At 43.8% G+C, this 21,479-nt stretch overlaps 1 protein-coding gene across 1 annotated transcript in view; it reads left to right on the top strand.

Moving 5' to 3' along the window:
- The first annotated feature begins 5,475 nt into the window (after positions 1-5,475).
- NPSR1 (neuropeptide S receptor 1) overlaps positions 5,476-21,479 on the top strand; it is a 106,608-nt gene continuing 90,604 nt past the window's right edge. Inside the window, exons 1-2 of the mRNA XM_054019045.1 lie at positions 5,476-5,628; positions 16,826-16,958. Of these exons, the coding sequence (XP_053875020.1) occupies positions 5,482-5,628; positions 16,826-16,958 (280 nt within the window). The 5' untranslated portion in view covers positions 5,476-5,481. The remainder of the gene's footprint in view (positions 5,629-16,825; positions 16,959-21,479) is intronic.

The following is a 21,479-nucleotide window of genomic DNA, read 5'->3' as shown; positions in this document are numbered from 1 at the left end:
CTAATATCGGATGCTTTTGAGGAAGGCAAGAAAATTCATAATTAATCTAGCCAATTGTGGATGAAGGTGAGGAAGGGACTCCTTCCTGCACTCTGTGCAGGTAACTAGTTGAAACCCTGAAGCATGTTAACTGATATTACTTATTGTATCTATATAAATGCAAGTTTTAACATTGTGGAAGCAAACCATGGGTCTGTTTTCTTTTGCATGGCCTGAAAGGGAGGGATGTGGGATGTCTGTGTGAATCCTAAATCCTACAGGAGCTGATACTGCCAGCCTTTCATTTCCCATAGTGTGAGGCATGATGCAAAGGTCTAACCAGCAGGGCATGGAAGATGTACACATTAAGATGGGTTGGTCTTTAACACCACCTGGCAGGGTTAAAGGGGCAGGAACAGTGTCATTTTCCTGAAGGGACTTAGCTTTCAAACATTTGGAAAGGGTGCCTTACTCAGATTTGTTGATTGATTACCATGGGAGTACACAAGGAATAAGACGCTATGCAAGGTAAGTTTCCTTAGGGCTATATTCTGCCATCCTTATTCTCCTTGAATAGTACAGTAGCACCTCAGTTATGAACACCTCGGGAATGGAGGTTGTTCGTAACTCTGAACAAAACGTTATGGTTCTTTCAAAAGTTTACAAGTGAACATTGACTTAGTACAGCTTTGAAACTTTATTATGCAGAAGAAAAATGCTGCTTTTAACCATCTTAATTTAAATGAAATAAGCACAGAAACAATTTCCTTACCTTGTCAAATCTTTCTTTTTAAATGTTATATTTAACACAGTACTGTATTGTATTTGCTTTTTTTCATCTCTGCTGCTCCCTGACTGCGTATTTCCGGTTCCGGGTGAGCTTGACCGGTCACTTCATGACTCTGTTCATGACTCTGAGGTTCTACTGTACCGTACACTGCAAGCAATCCCATTCATTCCAATTGCATCTCTTGCTGAGTAAAGGGCTACTCAGCCTGAGTAAAGGTGGCAGAATCTAGTGCCATAAATACACAAGGCACTTTACAGAACAGGTACATAAGGCTAGTTTCTGCCTCAAAGCTTACAGGAAAGGGGGTCAGATTGTGGATCGCTTGCTCCCACAGTGAGCATTTATATGGATTGTCCCACTGAAGTGAATATAAATTAAAATTTAAATTAAGATGGTTACCTCTGTGAGTAACTATTCCTCAATGGGAGTAAAGTGGAAACAAGCTGGGCTTAAATAAAATAAGAGAAACGTTCAATCCCAGATTCTCTACAAGTGGGTGCAAGACAGAGTGAAGTGTCTCCTGGGCTGTCAGGCCTGGCTGATGGCCCCCAATCTCTTGCTGTGTCACTTGTGTGCTTGTGCATGCTCTCTCTCTCTCTCTCTCTCTTGCATTTTCTTTATTTTTCTCTTGATTTATAGTGGTTCTGCATTGTCTACTTCCGCATTTTCTTCTCCTGGGGGCATTCTGTGCCAAAAAATTATAAATTCTGCAAAATTCTGCAAATTGTATTTGTCAAAATAACACTCTATAATCACACCAATTATATAATCACATTCAATTATTTTGGTAATTTATTATAACAATACAGACACACACAAATATTCCCCAGGAGTAGAGATTTAAAGAAACCCCTATGACAACCCAATTCCTATTTCTCTATCCCCTTCCCCCCACCCCGCAGATCCCAGCTGCCCCCCCCAAGCTCATACACCCAAACCTCCTCCCCCGAAGCCCAGCTACAGGTTCCCCCTAGCCCAGATACCTGCACCCCCTTCCCCCCAGAACCCAGGGATCCAGAGGGATAAACAGCCTGATGCTCGGTCCCAGACTTGTATGGCATTTCCTGCGTCCTGCCCTCTCCTTCTCTTAAGGCATGCTGGGAACTGCAGCTGCCAGGAACCCTTTAGCTCCCCGTCCTCTCCTCCCAGCAGTGTCTTCCATGTGCAAGCTGCTGTCTGCTGAGTCCAGCAGCCCTTGGTGGTGGCCAACAGCACTGCAGCCCATTTCTGTGGGAGAAAGGAAATTGTGCGCACAATGTTAATTTCTGCAAAATTCTGCATTGTGCAGTAGCGCAGAATTCCCCCAGGAGTAATTGTCAGAGTGATGGAGAGAAACATTCTTATTATGGCAACAATGTTAAACGTCACCTTGTGCTGACTGTCTCTCCCCCAGTGACAGAGGTCTGAAAGGCACGGATGGGATCATCACCCTCATGGCACCATCACCCTCATGGCACCCCAGCAATGCTGTACCATTGACAGTGATGTTGCTGCATTTTGACTGATCTATCTCCCCAGGATGCTATTTAGGTCTATTCACGCACCCACCTTCCATCTGAATTAATTCTTTTTCCTTCCTGTCTTACCTAAAGCCTTGTCTCTGCAGTGATGGAACCTCTTTTGCTAGTTTATTCCACTAATTCCTAATACATGTCCCCTCACTTCTCAGCTAAATATTTTCTCCCTATGGCATCTGGCCATTATTTATTGCATTACCCTCTGTGAATAATCCCCTTTATTTCTTATACTGTTACTTGGTGCATACTTATCTTTGCTGATCATGTCCAATCACTGCATGGGTCTTCTTCCTGCTAAATTACAGAAATGTAGCACCCTTATTCACTATCCACATCTCACTTTTTACTAAGCTGCCTCACTTCAATCTCTGAATTATGTTAGCTAGAGGTGGGCCTGAGCCAAAATCCTGAATCCAACGACCCTCTCCCATCCCCAATCATTGCGGAGGCTTGAAATGGGGACCTTGACCTGAATTTCAGGGCTCTTTCACATCCCTAGAATGGAACAACCAAATGCCCTGGATCCAGGACACCCAAACTTTGGAGTGTTCAAAACCTGGAGCGGAATCTTACAACTCAACTCCCCTCCCCCAAATCCTATGATATTACTGCCACATCACTCAGAGTGAGCTCAGGAAGACCCTGAAGCTTCCTCTTTTTCTCACACAGGGAATCCACTTCCCTATTCAAAGTACATTCAAGAGACTCAGTAGACTTACCTATAGGGTAAAATGCACATTGCTGATGGTCTGCATTCCTCTGCTCTATTACCAGAATGTTGTCAAATAGAGAGAGATGTTAAACAAGAGCCCAGATATTAGCGCCTCCAATTTTGCGGATAAAAGAGGTCAAAATTCAGACCTAGATCCAAATTCTTTGGTGTGGGCCAAACTCTGCTAGGAAAAACTCCTGGCTGGTGAAGCCCTGGTGGCATGGAGAAGCAAGTTGTTACTTGCTCCTCTGCTGCTACACACTGACACTGTGAGGGGGGAAAAAATCAGTCCGGATGGAACACCCTGGAGTGATGAGGTCAGCGGTGGTGCGATGTCCTCTTGCTGATGTCTCCTCTGAATTGCTGCTGGCCAATGAAATTGAGAGCTCAATCTAAATGCAGCAATCAAAATCTTACCATTACACCATTCCCCAAACGAGAAGTTTACCCTCACCCACACTGCTGGCCTGGTCTTATTGCAATGGGGCTCATTCTGCCCCCTTTGTCCTAGTTCTTCTTGGTTTCTTTATAGAGAATTTAGATTCTTCATCTGTAAGAAGAGCCTGTTCATTCCACTCCCATCATTCACTAGCTCAGAATAAACTAGGTTAATTGATTGTTGGTGGGGCTATGATTCAATAACTTGGAAGGTGCAAGAGTTAAGGATTTGTGCATGTGAGAATGACTGTCCCCTGAGGCCTTAGAAAAACCCCTTTGTCGTCGGTCTGAGATTCCCATTAGCAAACACACTCCATGGCTCTTATGACAAGGGATTCATGCTGTACTCAATTGCTGGTGACTTGGGTGTCATGATTGTGGCTTTTATAAGAAACTTCATTCTTTTCCTGTGGAAGATTCCATACACTCCCCTAATTATGTGAATACCAGCTTGGATGGTGTCAAGACACCATCCCGAAGCCCTTGCATGAGTAAACTAATGGGACTGAGTATTTACATGATTAGGAATTGCAAGATGTAGCCCTAAGTCACTGCGTGTTTAAGAGCAAGGTGAAAATAAGCCAAGCATATTGAAAACAAACAAACAAACAAACCAAAAAGTACTTTTATAGCCCCTGAAAACAGAAAATCTCAGTCTTATAAACATTAATTAAGTGTCCTTTTACTTATTTAAGGGAGATAAATATAATCCCCATTTTACTAAGGAAGAAAATCAAGCACATTGAGGTTAAGGGCCAGAGTTCCCTGCCCTTACATACGTTGAGTAGTATCTTACTCCTCAAATGGTCCTGCTGAAAATGGACTACTTGCAAAGGATGTTACCGAAAGCCTACTAAAGCAAATGAGAGTTTTTCCATTGATCTAATGGACTTTGGATCAAGGCCCAGATAAGGAACTACACAAAATATGTAAGGGTATCGGAATCTATCCTGAAGTGGCTTGCTCGAGGTCACGTTGCAAATTTATGGCAGTGTTGGAAATAGAATCCTGCTCCCCTTGGGAAATCAAGGGACTCAATTTGGGACCAAACAGAAATATATGGAAAATAGATTTTTTTTTCTTTTGCTAGACTGTTGAAAATCCGGGGTTGGAATCAGTGATTATGTAACAAAGGGGAAATTACATATTGGCATGTGAGTGTTTGACTCTGAAATAGGCCAAATTCTGCTCTCAGTTACATCAATGTGAAGGCAAAGTAATGCCACTGAAGCAGGTAGTTACTTTGAATGTATTGTGTTATAAATGAGATCAGATTTTAGTTCAAATGTTGGGAGGGGTACCGAATCTCCTCAATTACATGCTGTGATTCTGGAGTATCGCCACTGACGACAGTGAAATTTAATCCAGATTACCACCAATGTAACATAAGAACCTGGCCCTGCAGTCTAAATGGGCCAATTTAAACGTCCTTTGACTCTGCTGATTTGGCCATCAGTCTTCACTCAACATTTCTCACAATCTGCATGTCAGTTACCAGTGCTCTGTCATTCCTCTGCCTATGTGCTACGGAACTGGATGCCCCTCTCCAATGGCTATACAATCCAAGAGGGGTGACTAAAACACAATCAGTCCATGCAAAAAAACTGACTGGGCTGTGCTAAAGATAAGGAGCTAAGATGCAGAGTGGACTAACCAAGGTGCTGGACTATAACATCATATGGCACTTAACGTTTTACCAGGTAATCCTGACTCCTAGAGTTAGAAACTTTGGCTGTAGGACAAGCAAGCATTAGCAAGGCTTCAAGATGATGCCACGTGCAGTATGTACATTACTGGCTGCTGCTGCTGCTGCTACTGGAAGGAGTGTATGGCCAGCTGTCATCAGAATTCTGTCAGCATGGACGGTTTGGGGGAAAGCGTCCAGCTTGGATTTTAATCACTCAGCTGCACGGAAGCCTCATGCCTCATGTAGCCAGTGGTGGAGCAGTGAAGCTGTAGTTTTTGCTGTGCTCTTCTGAGGAGAGCTTGGCTGTGTTTAACTCTCTGTCACAGCAGCAACAACTTAACCAGAACAAAACCTAGCAATGCAAGTCAGTTTCACAGAAGCCAGCAGCAGCTTAAATGGAAGCAGAGAGAGGCTGGATTTTACACTTGTAACTTGCACAGAAACAACGACTTTCACTGAAGTAGTGGAAGACGAGGAGTGGGGATCCTTCTACTATTCCTTTAAGGTACAGACAGCATGCTTTACTGTTCTCACCTGCTTGCAGCTCTCTGCATTTTCAGTAGCTTGGTAGTGGGTGGGTGTGTGTGAGACTCAGATTATTTATTAAAAGCTTCATACTGTGAGTTTATGCCTAAAATTTGTGATTGTCTTTGTAAGGACTATTTCCTGTATCAGGCAGTTATTGAGGGGCCCGATGTAATTGAAGCCCTAAAAGGTCTTTAATCATGCATGATAGCATGGTGCTGCATTCCTATGATTGCTATGTCGTTATACAGATTTTTTTTCATCTCAGTAGCTTTTTATTGGAATTAAGTCTCTTAGCTAAACTCTGTATTACAACTATCACCTGAATCTGTAGGGTTTGCTATCAATTATCTATCAGCCCCAGCAACATGTTGTACACAGACAAGTAAAGTTGTTTCTAATCAGGAGTGGTGCTGGCTGACTTTTGGGGGCTCTGTAGGAGAGGAAAAGCTTGTTTTTAAGACTGTGGCAAGCATGGCAGTGAAAGGGATGTTGAGAAGGAGCTCATAAGAATGAATGCATTTTGTCAAGTGCAGCTCTGTTTTTTCCAGCTCCGTACCATGTGAATGTAGGGAACAGGTTGCGCGGTGTGAAATAATGAATGACATCCTTAATTTAGATTGCTTTGGCTGTTGTCATCCTTATACAGCACTTAAGTTCAGGCTGCATACATGCCATGCTTCTGTTACGGTAGATGTGTGATATCAGTCAAGTTCCCAGTATAAAATATGTAAGTAGAAATATATGCAGTATTGTGGAAGACAGGGTATTTCTACCTTTGAAAGTGATCTCTGTGCTGTCATGAATTCAGACAAGTAGATTGAGGTACACGTTTAGCTGATGATGAATGAGATATAGATGGATATGTTCAGGGACAGATTCTGATCGCTGACAGACCAGTGTAGAGCTGGTGTAACTCCAGTGAATCAGTGGAATTATTCTAAATTTCCACTAGTGTACAAGAGATTGGACTGTATCCTTCCTGTACATCCTGGTAGGCTGCCCTGCAGCCAGGAGCCCAGGCTCGCTATCAGTCTACCAGGTGGGCTGCTCAAGAGTCTGGCCGGCAAGTGGGCAGGAAACCAGGCAGGTTTGCACTGGAATTTCATCAAAACAGTCAGTCTTGCAGACCATTTAAATTTCATCCAAGTGGCCTCGTCCATCAGAATGCATCCGAAGAAGTGGGCTGTAGCCCACGAAAGCTTATGCTCTAATAAATTTGTTAGTCTCTAAGGTGCCACAAGTACTCCTGTTCCTTCTGTTGGAAAACTTCCAACCAGCTCTAGTCCTTTGACCTCTTCCTTTGATTAGCTGTAAATAGGTATGGTAAATACTGATGTAAGGCGAACTGAGACTTAATGGTTTGTAAAAATGAGATTCCTGGTCATAAGGTGATATGAAGGAGGCAGGTTAGAGCAGAGGATTGAGACTCAGGAGGCCGACGTTCTATTCCTTACCCGGTAACAGCCTGTGCCTGTGACCTTTGCCAGGTCATTCTGCACATCATTTCCCCCATTAAGAGAGACCCAGAGGAAAGACACTGGATAAGTGCAAAGTGTTCTTACACACCTGTCTCAGGAGACATTATATCAATGGCCAAACTGGCATATTGTTCTCTGGAGTGCTGTGTCCAGTAGTGGAAGTACGGACACTGGCATCATAACTGTACAGAAGAGTCACTGAATGCCTCCCTGCTCCCTTGTTCAGCAGTATTTGAATTTCTTCCACATAAGACAATTACGCTTTAGACCTTTAAGGGCAAAATCCCAGCCCCATTGAATTCAGGGGAGTTTTGCCATTGACATCAGTGAGGCCAGGATTTCACCCTAATCCTCCTTTTTCATTTTTTTCTGGTTGACAAAGCATCTCTCCTACTCAAAGTAACAAGCATCTTCCTTTATAGACTAGCTGCTTGGCCAGCACTAGCAGTGAATAGCAGCAGAGAACTTGCCTGCTAAAACTTCCTTATAAAATATCCATCCTAGATACAGACATCATGACCCTTGTCTTTGTTTTTCTGAAAGGTGTTGAATCCATCTGCTCATTCAGTGCGGAAGATCCTACAGTGGAGTCTGTGGGTAAGATGGGCCAATACATCTCAAAATATACATGGAGGCCCATTCTCAGCATAGTCACATCACTGCTACGCTTAAGTCTTGCAGTTGTACAGGTAAAAATATCCATGAAAGCCCAATTGTGACATCTATTCAGGTTCCTTTCTTCTTTGTCACCCTGCTTCTTCCGCAGAGCCTGATTATTTACGTTTAGTATGAATTTAATAATCAGTAATTCAACAGCACCAGTCCCTGGTTAAACTTTAATACTATGCAATGATCAGTGCAGGGAAAAGTGTAGTGACAGGATTCCCTAGTTCACCCCACCTATAGTCCCTTCTCTGCTTTATATCCACTCCTCATATCTCAGGAAGTCCAAAGTGGAACTTAACATGCAAAGTTTGAATTGGCCGTTACATGCTATAGATTGTCTGGGGGTTCCATTTGGATAATATACAGAATCATGGTGGGGCAGGGAACACAGCAGTGGGACATGCCCTGAACTATGTAACCATGCTGACTTTTCCTCATCCAGGTTACTAATTACAGATTCTAAGTGGAGGACAAGAAACCACCCTGTCTTTCCCCCAGATAAACTACTAGAAGAGAACAGATCTCCTTCAGGTGACATTTAGGCCCAGATCCTCAAAGATATTTAGGAGCTTAACTCACATTGATTACAATGGCACTTACTTAGGTACCTAAATAACTTGTGAGAATCTGGGCTTCAGCTCTTAGCAGCTAGCCTAATACATTGCCTTCAAACCAGACTACTCCAGAATTTCTTTACAAAGTGGTAGGCTATTATATTCTTGTAAATTAACATCTCTTATCTAATGACAATCACCTTCTTCTTCTCTGGCATTGCCACATATGTAATCAGAAAGTTCTTGGAACTATAAAAAAGTTTTGTCTTAATTCTTTCCCCTGCAAGGAAAAGGGTGCATGGCACTTACCACGTATTTGTATAATTTCCCACAATGCAAATGCAAACATGCATAGGTTACTTAAGTACGATATATAAGCATATAAGCAGAAAAAAATGTTTTGTATGGTGTGACTGGGGTTCCAGGGGAGCCACACTGAGGTTACTCAATTAGGGCAAACTGTAAAGAATGGGACAGACAATCTCCAAAGCTTGTGGATATTCCAATACTTAGATTTACCAAGTCAGCACAAAACAGCTATTGTACCTTATTGGTTATCCAGAAGACAAAACACAGTTCCCTTAAAGCAACCCAGCCTTGGGCTTCCACCTAGACACCCAAGTCAAATATGATGAGGATTACTGAAAATCGTATTCATCCTATAAGAAAGTTCTACCAATCCCAAAGGATCAGGCACATTACCTCCCAGGTTAATGAGTATTTCTGATCTTACCCAAATACACGCTTATGGCCAATTCTCATTCATTAAACTAAAATTTATTAAAAAAGAAAGAGCATTGGTTAAAGACCAATATACATACAGACATGAGTGCAGTTTTGAGATTAGTTTCATAGTAGAGATGGCAAGCTTTGTAGTTGCAAAAAGTTCTTTCAGAATTAGTCCATAGGTTATAGTCCAATGTTCATATCCAGGGTGATCAAGGTGAGACTGGCGATCTCAGACTTATGACTCAAGCTTCCTTGGTATAAAGCATCAATCAGATCTGAGATAAAAAGGATCAGGACCCAAGGGTTTTTTTTTATAGAGTTTCAGGTTTTCTCTTAATAGCTCAGAGTCCTTTGGTGAACAATAGGCAATCATTGAGACTTTGAAGTAGACCTATTTCCTAAGCATCACCAGTGATTAGCTACACTGATTAACGTAAAACAATTGCCTGTTTTCCACCATTTGCAAGTGATTTGCTATACATTTCAAAAAGAAGAACAGGAGTACTTGTGGCACCTTCGGATGCATCCGAAGAAGTGGGCTGTAGTCCACGAAAGCTTATGCTCTAATAAATTTGTTAGTCTCTAAGGTGCCACAAGTACTCCTGTTCTTCTTTTTGCGGATACAGACTAACACGGCTGCTACTCTGAAACCTATACATTTCAAAGAGATCAATACAGTGATCTCACTCTATTTACAGTTCATTTAAATCTTAAGATCTCATTTTGAGCTCTGAATTAACAGAATACAGCATAGACAGGTACTATTTGATTACACTGTTAACTTCTAACAATGTATATGTAAACACAAACATTATTTTCCAGTATGTCCCTAAAAGTTGAATTTGGGTCATTTATCCTGCAGGGTGATTTCTGGCCATGTGTCACATTGGGGTTGTTTCAAAATCAGAATAAACAATGAAATATGCAAATCATTTCCAGGTGCTATAAATGAAACAAAATAGTATACATAGGGCACTGGATTGGGACTTGGGAGACACAGGTTCAATTCCTGGTTCTGACCCTGGGTTGTGGGGTGACTTTGGGCAAGTCACTTCACCTCTCTGTGCCTCAGTTTCTCCATCTGTAAAATGGGGATAATGATACAGACCTCCTTTATAAAGTACTTTGAGATCTCTGGATGAGAAGTGTTCTGTAAGAGCTAGGTGGCATTATATTTGTTCTATCATTGTTACTATGATTCTGCTAAGTTATTTATATCATCTATGTGGGCAGGAATATGCTTCACTTCCTTGAAAAGGAGCTAAACCCAGTCAATTAGTGAGAACTGCTTCAACAGTGGGATGGGCAGGATTGGGCACAGATTTTGGTTTTTGAATTATGAATTTAGATGAATCACTGAATCATTTGTGGTTTATTGATATGGTTTATTCATCATCCAATTCTTAATATCGATGTAACTCTCCTGAAACATGCATCAACATCAAGAGACGACAAGGAAAGAGTCCCCTAAGTATTTGATAAACCCCTCAATTATTATAATGGCAATAGACATTACTAGCATGAGTTATACATTAATAGGCCCAATCCTCTTATGGTAAGGAACCACATCAAAAACAATGAGTGACCTGCTGGGGAAAGAAAATTAAACAATTCGATTCAGGAACAAATTTCAGTGAAGTGCTAAAATGTCAAACTAGGGTGCAATGGGTGTGCCCAGAAACAACATCAATGTACTCCCTGTGTCCCTGAAAAAAACTAGGGGAAGCACGTTTGGGAGGCTGTGTTATCTCATGGACAGAACCCTGGACCAAGGGCTACAACTCCAGAGTTCTAATCCTGGTTCTGCCCATCAGTCTTGGTGTGGCTTTTGTCAAGTCACTTTTGATTCTTGGTCTCTCAGTCTGTGAATGGTGGTGATGACATATATACCTAGTTCATGGGCATTGTCAGAATAAATTAGTTTATGTTTATACAGCACTTTGAAAGTGCTAAGTAATAGTGAAAGTATTGATGCATTGAAATACTTTATTTCCATGTATGCTGCTGTGTATGTTTGTGCATACATGTGAATGTGGATTTCTGCAGGAGCAATAGGTACAAGGGAATTTTTCTGAGGGCACTTGTTAACCAGGATTGACAATTTCATTAAAAGATTAAATGCAGTTGTGACATGTGGGCTAGATTCCTTTATACTAATCTACACACTTTAGACCTGCTTACACTTACTCACACATCGGTAACATAACTATAAGATGGACGATTGACTGATCCAGCATATCTCTATTAGCTAATTTTCTATAAATGCAGAAATTATGTAATTATTCCTTGAACACTCACTACATGAAAAGGCATATAAGGAAAAAGAAATGCTGCTTAGTTGCTGACATTCAGAAATGTAACAAAAAGAACAGGAGTACTTGTGGCACCTAGAGACTAACAAATTTATTTGAGCATAAGCTTTCGTGGGCTACAGCCCACTTCTTCGGATGTTATCCTTTTCCTGAAGGGTGCCTGTGTGAAGGGGTGGGGATGGGTAAATCATCCAGCTGGAGTAAGGCTGTCCCCATTTACTGTCCATCTCCTCCCCAAACACAGCAGAGTGGCACTTCTGAGCTAGGTATTGTGAAAATGACATTGTTGACATCTATTATTGATAGAAATTTCTGTCTTTCTATTCCAATCACATCCTGCCATGTGAGACAAAATGCCAGATGCTGTTTTAGTTGTTAGTGGAGAAAAAGCAGCAGCTCTCACACAGTATATGTACTGCCTTTGTCTAGACCATGCTGGGGGCAAATAGAGCGAAGGCCATTCATTTTAATTAGAGCATCACCAAAAGGCAAATACCAGCCTTACAGCTTCCAAAAGTACTCAGAGTAATCAAGTTATGCATTTTTCTTTTGAGAGGCACCCTGGTCCAATGGGCGGGTCATTGGACTGGCAGTCAGGAGCCCTGGCTTCTATTTCCAGCTCTGTCACTGACCTGATGTGGGTTCTTGGGCAAGTCGCTTCACTTCTGTGCCCCCAGGTATAAAATGGGGATAATGATACCTACGCTCCCTTGTAAAACACACTGAGCAGATTCAAATGCTGTACAGTGGAAGAGCTAACGTACTTCCAAAATAGCCACAATGATCCATATGGGGCTTGGTCCTGCAGTCTTCATCCAGTCAAAACTCCCTGAAGTCAAATGGAGTTTTGTCTGAATACAAAATGCAGGAGAAGGCCAATTTCAGCGTTCCTCTTGTTTCCGATGCAATTTTCTAATTTGGTTCATGGGCAAAGGTTGTTCTTAATCGTAAAGTAAATTAGCAAAATATTCATATCAGCTTCAGGTGACAAATACTGCCACATTCCAACTCCAGTCATCTCATAGAGCAGTGGTAGTTATGATAGATTACAAACATCTGTGAGCTCCTGACTGCCATGCTCAGCTCTACCACTGATTGGTTTTGTGACCATGACCATGACACTTAATTAAACTGTGTACCCATCTGTAAGCAGTGGCTGAGAATACATACCTACCTCAAAGTGATGTTGTGCTGATTAATTACAGCAGTCACCATTTACAAAATTACCATTTGCCAAGAGTTGCCATGCTGTGGTATGGGAGACAACCCATCTCCTGCTCCTCCCCTGCCCCCCACCTTTTTTAAAGAATAAGTAGTAATTGACATCTTTTGGGAAATAATTACTTTTTAATGGAGACCACTGTAAGTGATGTGTGAATAATTTTCAGAATCTTAGCTGGAAGTTGCTGTACAAGTATTTTTGTTAAAAAGCAAACAAGTAAATTAAATGAAATTTAAATAATCTATGTTTATACATCATTAGCATGGTAAGCATAGAGCCAGATGCTGCCCTGGATCGCATTGATGTCAGTGGGGTGCAGTTTTGAATGAAGGCCGAAGTCAGCCTGCAAAGGCTATGATAATTAAAACAGGTCATTGTTGATCCTTAATTCATATTAGTGCACCTCTTCTGTTTTCTCTCAGTGATGTAAATCCCTGCTGGACTGAAGAATGGAAGACTTATTTCTTGATTCGATTCCTTTGAGTAATCTTAATGTTAGGCAACTATTCCCTTTTGTATTCATCTTTCATGTAACTGAGTTATTATCTCTGTGTGGGTAGTTCTGTTGTCCATTTCCATAGAATACTGAATTACATGCAGTCAGGTATTGCTTCTTAATTAAACAAGATAGGATTTATATGGTATTGGTTCGTCTTACGCTGAATGTGTTTTGTACTCTAGATGAATGGGCCACATTATCTTAAAATCCACGTTTATTTCTTCCGGCAAATCCTCAAGAAGATTTTAGTGACAAAGGCCCCGATTCTGCTCTCACCGTCACCAGCATAAAGTCATTGATTTCTGAGGAAATATTCCTGACTTGCACCACTGAAAGGGAGACAGCAGATGGTCTCATTCATAGTTCACATCACTTCCCAGCAAAAAACACTATCCTGAACTCATCCCTTGTGTCAATCTCTTGCCCTCAGTGACAAATGTGAGCTACTATGTAAAGGTTACTTTTCAGCAACAAATATTATGGCAAGCTGTAAAGAAAACAAATTGTAACTAGGGAATTAAAAAGCAGGGAACTGGACTCCGGGTCACCGGAACCTTCCCAAAGGTGGGGGGGGTCAGGGGCTCCCATCCCCTGGGGCTCTGCCCCCAGAAGTCCCATCCCTTCCCCCCAGAGGTTCCGAGCCCTGCCGAACCAGAAGCTGGAGAAGGACCGGGGAACCTGGGTGGGGGTAGGGTGCCAAGAGCAGCCCCTGGCCCATGTCTCCAGGCCCCCAGTCCCGGTGGAGGGTCAGTGGCTCCCCAAAGCTGACCGTGGCGCTGCTCTTACCATAACCGGGCTGCGGCTCCGAAGCGCCCCCACCTCCCATCTGGATCCAGGTCAGGGAGAGCCACGCAGGCAGTTGTGGGGAACTGGCCCGGAGTCGTGGACCCTCCACCTGCCTTGGGCTGGGTGAAGAGCCTGCGGGGCAGGGATATGGGCCGGAAGCTGCTCTCAGCCCCGGGCCCAGGCTCCCCTCCCCAGCTGGGCTCCATGCTGGCCTGGCTGGGGGGGTGGGGCCTCACGGGGAGTGGAGGGGAAGGGGGCAGGGTCAGCCTTGGCAAAAAGTGGGAGCACCCTGCCCCCCCCCCCCCCCCCGGTTCTGGCACCACTGACTGGACTAGAAGACATCTCAAGGTCCCCTCCAGTCCTATCTAGTGAATCTCAAGGTCCTCCTGTGTCCTATCTAGTGAATAGTGAACCAGTTCAGACACAGAAGATGCAAGTCAAACCCCAAGACACAAGTTTAGAAGGAACAAAACTTTCCCTTTTTCGTAGCACTGCTCAGTGGAGTGAGATGCACCTGGCTTTGCTCCCTTCTAAACTTCTCTCTCCACTCCCATGGCTGAGTATTTCCTGGCCATGGTCATCAGGGCTGGACTTCCCACTTGGCTCCTCCCTGCTCAGCTGTGTTGTAGAGAGGTATGTCAGAGAGATGTTTCCCCTCTGCTTTGTGCTACTTAAGGAACTTTTTTTCTGCAGACCTTCTCCTGTCCCCATCCCCATCCCCAACCCCACCAAGCCATTCAGGAGAGCCACTAACACTAGCAGTAGCCTTGTGTACCCCATCTCCACCCAGCAGGCTAGGCAATGAGCAGACCCTCCCCTCCAGCAGCTCCTCTAGCTCGCCAGAGGTGGCTACAAGTTCAGCTCTTCGTTCATCTGCAGCTCATCACCTCATTTCCAGCTCCCAGTGCCCTACATTCTGGGGTTGCAACTAGTGACTCGGGGAAGGGGAAAACAGCATGGGGAGCGCAGCTGGCTTTGGCCGGGTGTCGCGACTGCAAGCTCCTGCTGCTGGTAAGGGGCAGGGGAACGTGGGGGAGGGGGGGTTGAGTAAGGGAGCGGGGGATCCTGGGGGGCAGTCAGGGAGGAGGGGGCGATTGGATGGGGTGGAGGTTCTGGAGGGCAGTCAAGGGGTGGGGAACAAGGAGGGTTGGGAGTGAGAGTCCCGGGGAGGCCTGTGCCGCCTGTCAGGGGGCAGGGATATAGATAGGGATTGGGAGGGCAGTCAGGGGACAGGGAGCAGGGGGAGTTGGATAAGGGGGTGGGGTCCCGGGAGGCAGTTAGGGGTGGGGGTTCCCGGGAGGCAGTGATCAGGGGACGAGGAGCAGAGGGAGGTTGGATAGGGGGTGGGAGTCCTGGGGGGCTTGTCAGGGGGTGGCGGTGTGGATAGCGGTCGGGACAGTCAGGGGACAAGGAGCAGGGGGGTTGAGTAGGGGGCAGGGGTCCTGGGTGGGGGCAGTCAGGGGACTAGGAGCGGGGGGGGGTTGGATGGGTTTGGGATTCTGTGGGGGGCAGTCAGGGGGCGGGAAGTGGGAGGGGGCAGAGGCCAGGCTGTTTGGGGAGGCACAGCCTCCCTACCCAGCCCCCTCCATACAGTTGTGCAACCCCGATGTGGCCCTCGGGCCAAAAAGTTTGCCCATCCCTGGCCTAGGAACTGCCTGAATTTTAACATTATCATTAGGGTTAAAATCCGGACCAACTACACTTTTGTAACAATGGGAATTGTGTGAGTAGAGAAGCTGGGGAAGATTAGATCACTATATTTTGTTGTTACCACATTTTAATAACTTGTTTCATTAAGATCCTGCAATACATCCTGACCAGACAAGTTATATACTATGAAAAGTTCACTCCAGTATGAATGGGACTGCAAGTTAACAGCCAGTGTATTAAGAGAAGCTGTCAAAGAACAGCGCAATCCTTCTTTGGAGTACAATCTACTTGTCATGGGCAACGTCATAAGTGGCAAGGTTTTTGTGAATGAACTGTTGTGTAAATGCTATGTCTGCTCTCCATTTTAATCTCATTAAACACCAGGTTCAGTACTTCTTAAAACTAAGAACTGAGCAGCATGGGTATTAAAGGAAAAAAACATGATCTTTGTGCTCCCCAATGACTGAAAGAAGTTTTACTAAAAAGTGGGGGTGGACGCAGAAATTGTATCCATATCTCAGCATGAGTAAATAGGTTAAAAAAAAAAAAACCCAGGTTGCATACACAGGCATCTCTCTCTCCCTCACACGTCCTTCACTTTTGTTGCTCAATCTTTGAGGTATTGAAAGGTTTGGGTAACCTTTCTTTCATTTCTATTATTTTTACACATACTACCTCTAGGGGGCATTTTGCCATTATGTATTTCTCTGAATAGCAAGATTCCACTGACTAGTACCATATGGCAATGTTCTTTTTTTAGTCTTAGTGCCCTCCTCTTACATAATGAGTTGATTTTTATGATGTACTTTCATGACCCATACTTGCTTGGGTTAGAAAGCAAAGCATTTTATTCCTCTAGTTTCTTCAAGGAGCCCATCTGTAAATTTCTTTTGTACAGTCAGACAGACTTAATGGTCCACTAGAGCAACATAAGAAAACTGAAGGTTACTTCCCATTTCAGTGATACTTGATGATATGCTTCTGATGGCTTTGTGAAATTATTACCCCCACCCCACACACTTAGCTGCTATCAAATTAAAACCAGGACTTCACTGTTCCATTTTTTAAAAAACACTGCTGCATTTTAACATTTTCTGATGAAAAATAGACTTTTTGGATTAAGTGAAAAATCAATTGTCAACTCATATTTAAATCCCATTGTATTAATTCCAAGCCTGCTTGTTATAGCTAAGTCTTCATCACCTTGTTTAACCCAAGCCGCTTTCACCCACCCACTGATCCATTTACTTGGTTTCTTTTTTTCCCTCCCCCATGCAGACAGAGCAGCTGGTTACTCTTTGGATTCTCTTTATTGTCACAGTTGCTGGAAACTCCATCGTGCTGCTCTCTACGTGGAAGAGGAAGAGGAAATCCCGAATGACCTTTTTTGTAACACAGTTAGCCATCACAGGTATTGTCTGGGAAGGGGGATATGGACCAGGGTGAGGGGTAGGGTTAAGATCAGCAGTTTTCATTACTTTGATATGAAAATGCAAGATGAAAGGTGAATAATTCAGTTTCCATGTAAACTAAAGACTTCTCTTGAGGGCAAATTCAGCCCTGGAGTAAGCAGGTACAACTCTATTGAATTCAATGCAATATCTGTTTGAACTAAGCTTGAATTTGGTCCTTGATCTAAAAAGACACTCCACTAGCTGTGATGGACACAGGTGCCAATTTGACAGCTTAATGGAGGCTTATCTGAGAGTCTAAATTTGTGCCACTTCCCAGTTCCCAGGTGTCATCACAGACCTGTTTATATTATACTGGATTAGAATGAGGCTCCAGTGCTCTTCTGCTAAAACCTTTTAGAAGACTAATATCCCTAAATGCATGCATACGCTGCTGCAAGAAAACAGCTTCCTATCTGCAAAATCAGGGGTTCTGTTTTGTCACAAAAATGTGTATGTAGAAGTGCTAATGGGAGGAGGGAGGCACTGTTTTAAAGACTCCTAGTGACTCCAATGGGCTTTGCATCAGGCCCTAAATGTATAAAGAAAGTTGATAGGAAATCAGTGTTTGGTAAAGTAGTAAGCATGCCAGATAAGAAGGAAATCAAACCATGACAATGAAAAGTGCAGATATGGTCCACACCTGTGTCTAAAGAAGACTCTTCCGTGGCCTTCGGAATGTCTGGATTGCAGGTATTTTTTTTTAAAAAAAAACCTCCAGTGAGAATAGAACCAGAACCCATAAAAAAGTCCTCCCAATAATCCCTTCTACAAAATGATGCAAGTTGACGTTTGCGCTATATTTATCATCATTTGCAGCATATATTTCAGGAACAATAAAACACTTCCTAAAGAACAAACTCATATGTTCCCCTGCCCAATGACTTTGCAGCCATCCTTAGGATTTGGAGATGCAGTTTTTGTTTAAACTAGAAAAGTAACTGCACAGCTTCCTCAGCCTCTTACCCCCTCACTTAACAAGTAAATGAATTCCTGCTAAATGGGGAAGTAGAGGGGGGCTAGATTCTCTCCTCTCCTAGAGCTCTGCTTGGCACAGAAGTGAGTGAAGGATCAAAGACTTCATTACTGCCCCCTGATTCTGAGAGCCGGCCCATCCTGCATGTGATTTAGAGCAGCCCAGCAGCAGCTCTAAGTTGCACCACTGGTGTAACATTCTTAATGCACCTTATGCCAATGAAGGACAGATGTTGCGCAGCTCTGTTCCACCATGCCATGCCTCCAGAACACATCCCATCTGCCAGGAACTCTTCAGGTTTGGAAATGGGAACACTTGTACCAGCAGGGAGTTCCCTTCTCTCGCTTAGATTAGATATCTAGATTAGATAGCTGAGTGGTGCAAAGGGGCCAGCCCGTAACTCTGTTGATAAGCTGGGCCAAGGATTTTTACAAGCCAAGGAAGCAAATGTGTGTGGTAGTTCCTTTGTACAATACTGACAGATTATTACTGCTGTTAATTTCATATGAGTCATACATAATGAAAGATTTTGCTTATCACTCTTTTTAAGGATGCGCCAGCAGCATTTTTCATGAGAAAGCCTCTCCTTTCAAGGAGATACGAGCATGGGCGGCGTGTGACTCCTGCATTTGGAGAGGCTGGGAGCAAGTGCTGGAAGCTCCCTAGAAGTGGGAGGCCATGCCCCCTGCTGTGCCCTGAGGCCCGCCCCTGCTCAGCCTCCTCCCCTGAGGTCCCACCCCGCTACCCACCCGGGCAGAGAGATGCGAGCGGCAGGTGGGTGGGAGCCTTGGGGGAAGGGGAGGAGTGGGGAGGGGGAGTGAGGGCAGGGTCTTGGGGAGAGGGGGGGGGAGAGGCAGGCCAGGAAGAGGAGCAGCACAGGCAGAGGAGTGGCCGACGCCTCTAGTTGGGGCCTCTTTTACCTGGCACCCATGGATAAGAGGATACTGTACTTATAGTAGTGCTGAGATCAGTGCTTCATTTGTAATGAAAGAGGTGCTGGGGCTATGAACTGTCACGCCCCGGCACAAATTAAGCACTGGCTGAGATGCCCCAATCAAGGCTTGAGACCTGTCGTGCTAAGCATTGTACAAATGAGCAGGAGAGAGAGTTCCTGCCCCACAGAGCTCAACCTCTAGGGTTAAGACACACCAGGTGGGAAAAAACAGACAAAGGAGTGGCAGGATGGGAGGAGGGAGGATGGGGCAAAAGTCAGTGAAGCATGCTTTGCAAAATCAATTGATAGTCTCTGTTTATTACCTGACTACTCATTATGGGATAGCAGTGTCTTGTAGACATCTTGGCAAAGGAACATCTGTAGGAGAGATTTAAAGGAGGAGAAGGTGCTGGCCCTCACCTGTAAGGGACAGCACAGGAAGGCTGGCATTGTTGTCAGAGCAAAGGCAGGCATCAGCACTGTAATACAATATGAAGCCCCTTAGGAACACTAGATGAAGGGCGTTATCCTAAAGACAAACTTCCTGTTTGATGCAGTAGAAAAGGAGGAGCTAGTGAAAGGATGCAAATAGATGGGTGACCTGACTGGAGCAATGAGCCAGGATGATAGTCCCAATGGCAGCATCTTGATTGGACTTAAGGAGGGGAAAACTGGAGGAACCTGGGCCTGAGAGGTGGAGATTACAGAAGTTGCGGTACAAGACAAAGGCACAAACAAGAGCTTTGACAGTGTGGAGAGACAAAAGGGTGTATCTTTGGAATGTTGTGGATGAAAGTTAGGGTATGTCTACACTACAAAATGGAAGTAACATAACTTACTTTGGCATACAGATGCCATAGTAATTATGCTGCTTGTGCGTGTCTACACTTTGCTCCTTGTATCGGCGATGTGTGTCCTCACAAGGAGCGCTTCCATCTATTGAACTGCCAGTGTGGGGCATTGTGGGATGGCTTCTGAAAGCCAGCAGCAGCCGATGTAAGTAACTTGGTATCTACGCTGACACTGTGTTTACCTAATTACATCAACAAACTCTATGCCTCTTGTGGCGGTGGAATTAAGTCAGTGTAGTGGGCGAGTTTCATTGGTGGGGGTGAAATTTTAGTGTCGACCCTGAAGTCAATGTAAGCTGCCTTGCATCGACCTAACTCTGTAGGGTAAACCAGGGCTCAGAAGGGGTACAGGGAAAAGAACAAGGTTTCTCATCAGCTCACTTTTAGAAAAGGGATGTGCTCCATAGATAGAGAATAGCATTGTCGTTTGAGACAGGACAGGGTAAGGGCCAGAGGTGACTGGTGAAAGTGTTCATAGGTGTCAGAAGAGAATTCAGTAGCCAGACAATAATATTAGCTGTGAACACATTAGAAGGGGACAAGGGTTAGAAGCTAAGCAGCTGAAGTTAGCTTATTGTTTCAGAGGGAAAGGACGTCTTATTCTTCGCTGCAAAGAGAGTAGAGTAAAGATTAAAATTCAAGAGGTTAAGTTTAGACTCAAACCCTCTTGAGGTCAGGAGGATGTGGTCTGATCCTTCAAAGGTTTGCCCATTCCTAACATTAACCCTCAAGCTAACTTTTCAAAATCAAACCCTATAAGTGCTCACATACATTCAACCGCTTGTTTCCCCTTACATCACAGCAGTACTCTGAAAACACAGCTGGAACTCAGGTCTGCAATTTAAAGCAAACTGTCATAAGCTAGGAACAGTTTAGTCCTTTAGACTAGAGTTGACTTTCATTTTATGATGCAGGAGCCAGATCTTTAAGTTTAATTTATTCACATCCAGACCCTGGATTGAGTCCCTGTGATTATTTTGGAGTGAATAAATGGCATTAATTAATGTAGGCATTTAACTTTGATGCTGTTGGTTTTTTTTAAAGATATCAGGGCACATAAAAACTCAGCTGTGGTCAACATGCGCTTATACCACACTATGAATGGTATTCAGTGTATTATGAAAAACAGTGGCTCATCACATCATTTTGAGACATGCCAGTAGGTGGTACACATTCAGATCCTGTAAGATAGAACCTGAATTGCTAATCTTCTAGCAAAAGAGGTTTCTGCTTATTCAACATTACTACTTTGTTCCGTTTCTGGATTCTTAAAATATTTATTGTTTGTGCTCCTGTGGAGGTGGAAAGTGGATTTTGCTTTACTACTGCAGTTATTTCCAAGCTTTATTTTTTTATCCTCAACTGTGGCTGGGTGCATGGTTAGGAGAATGTGTCCTTTAATTATCTGAGCAAAAAAATAGAATGAATACAGGGAATAGAAACAACAACATGTGTCATCCTTTGTACCTGGCTAGTTAATGAGCGATGTTGTGCCTGACAGTGAGCTGCTATACCAGACACAAGAGTGGGAATAAACTAATTAGAGCACTTCCTCCACCCGCCCTCCAAAATCCAGTGGTTCACGTTGCTTGGGGACTTGCAAATTCACAGAAATGAGACTCAAACTGGACCTCTCCGAGGCCCCACTTGAACAAGCTACTTAAAGATGGTCCAAAGTTTTATACATGTCTGAGGTCCTGTTGACTTAAAATGGAACTAC

The sequence above is a fragment of the Malaclemys terrapin genome, chromosome 2 (assembly GCF_027887155.1).
Source record: "Malaclemys terrapin pileata isolate rMalTer1 chromosome 2, rMalTer1.hap1, whole genome shotgun sequence".
NCBI lineage: Eukaryota > Metazoa > Chordata > Testudines > Emydidae > Malaclemys > Malaclemys terrapin.
The sequence above is the reverse complement of the archived record's forward strand: the minus strand, read 5'-3'. Positions and strand labels throughout refer to the sequence as shown.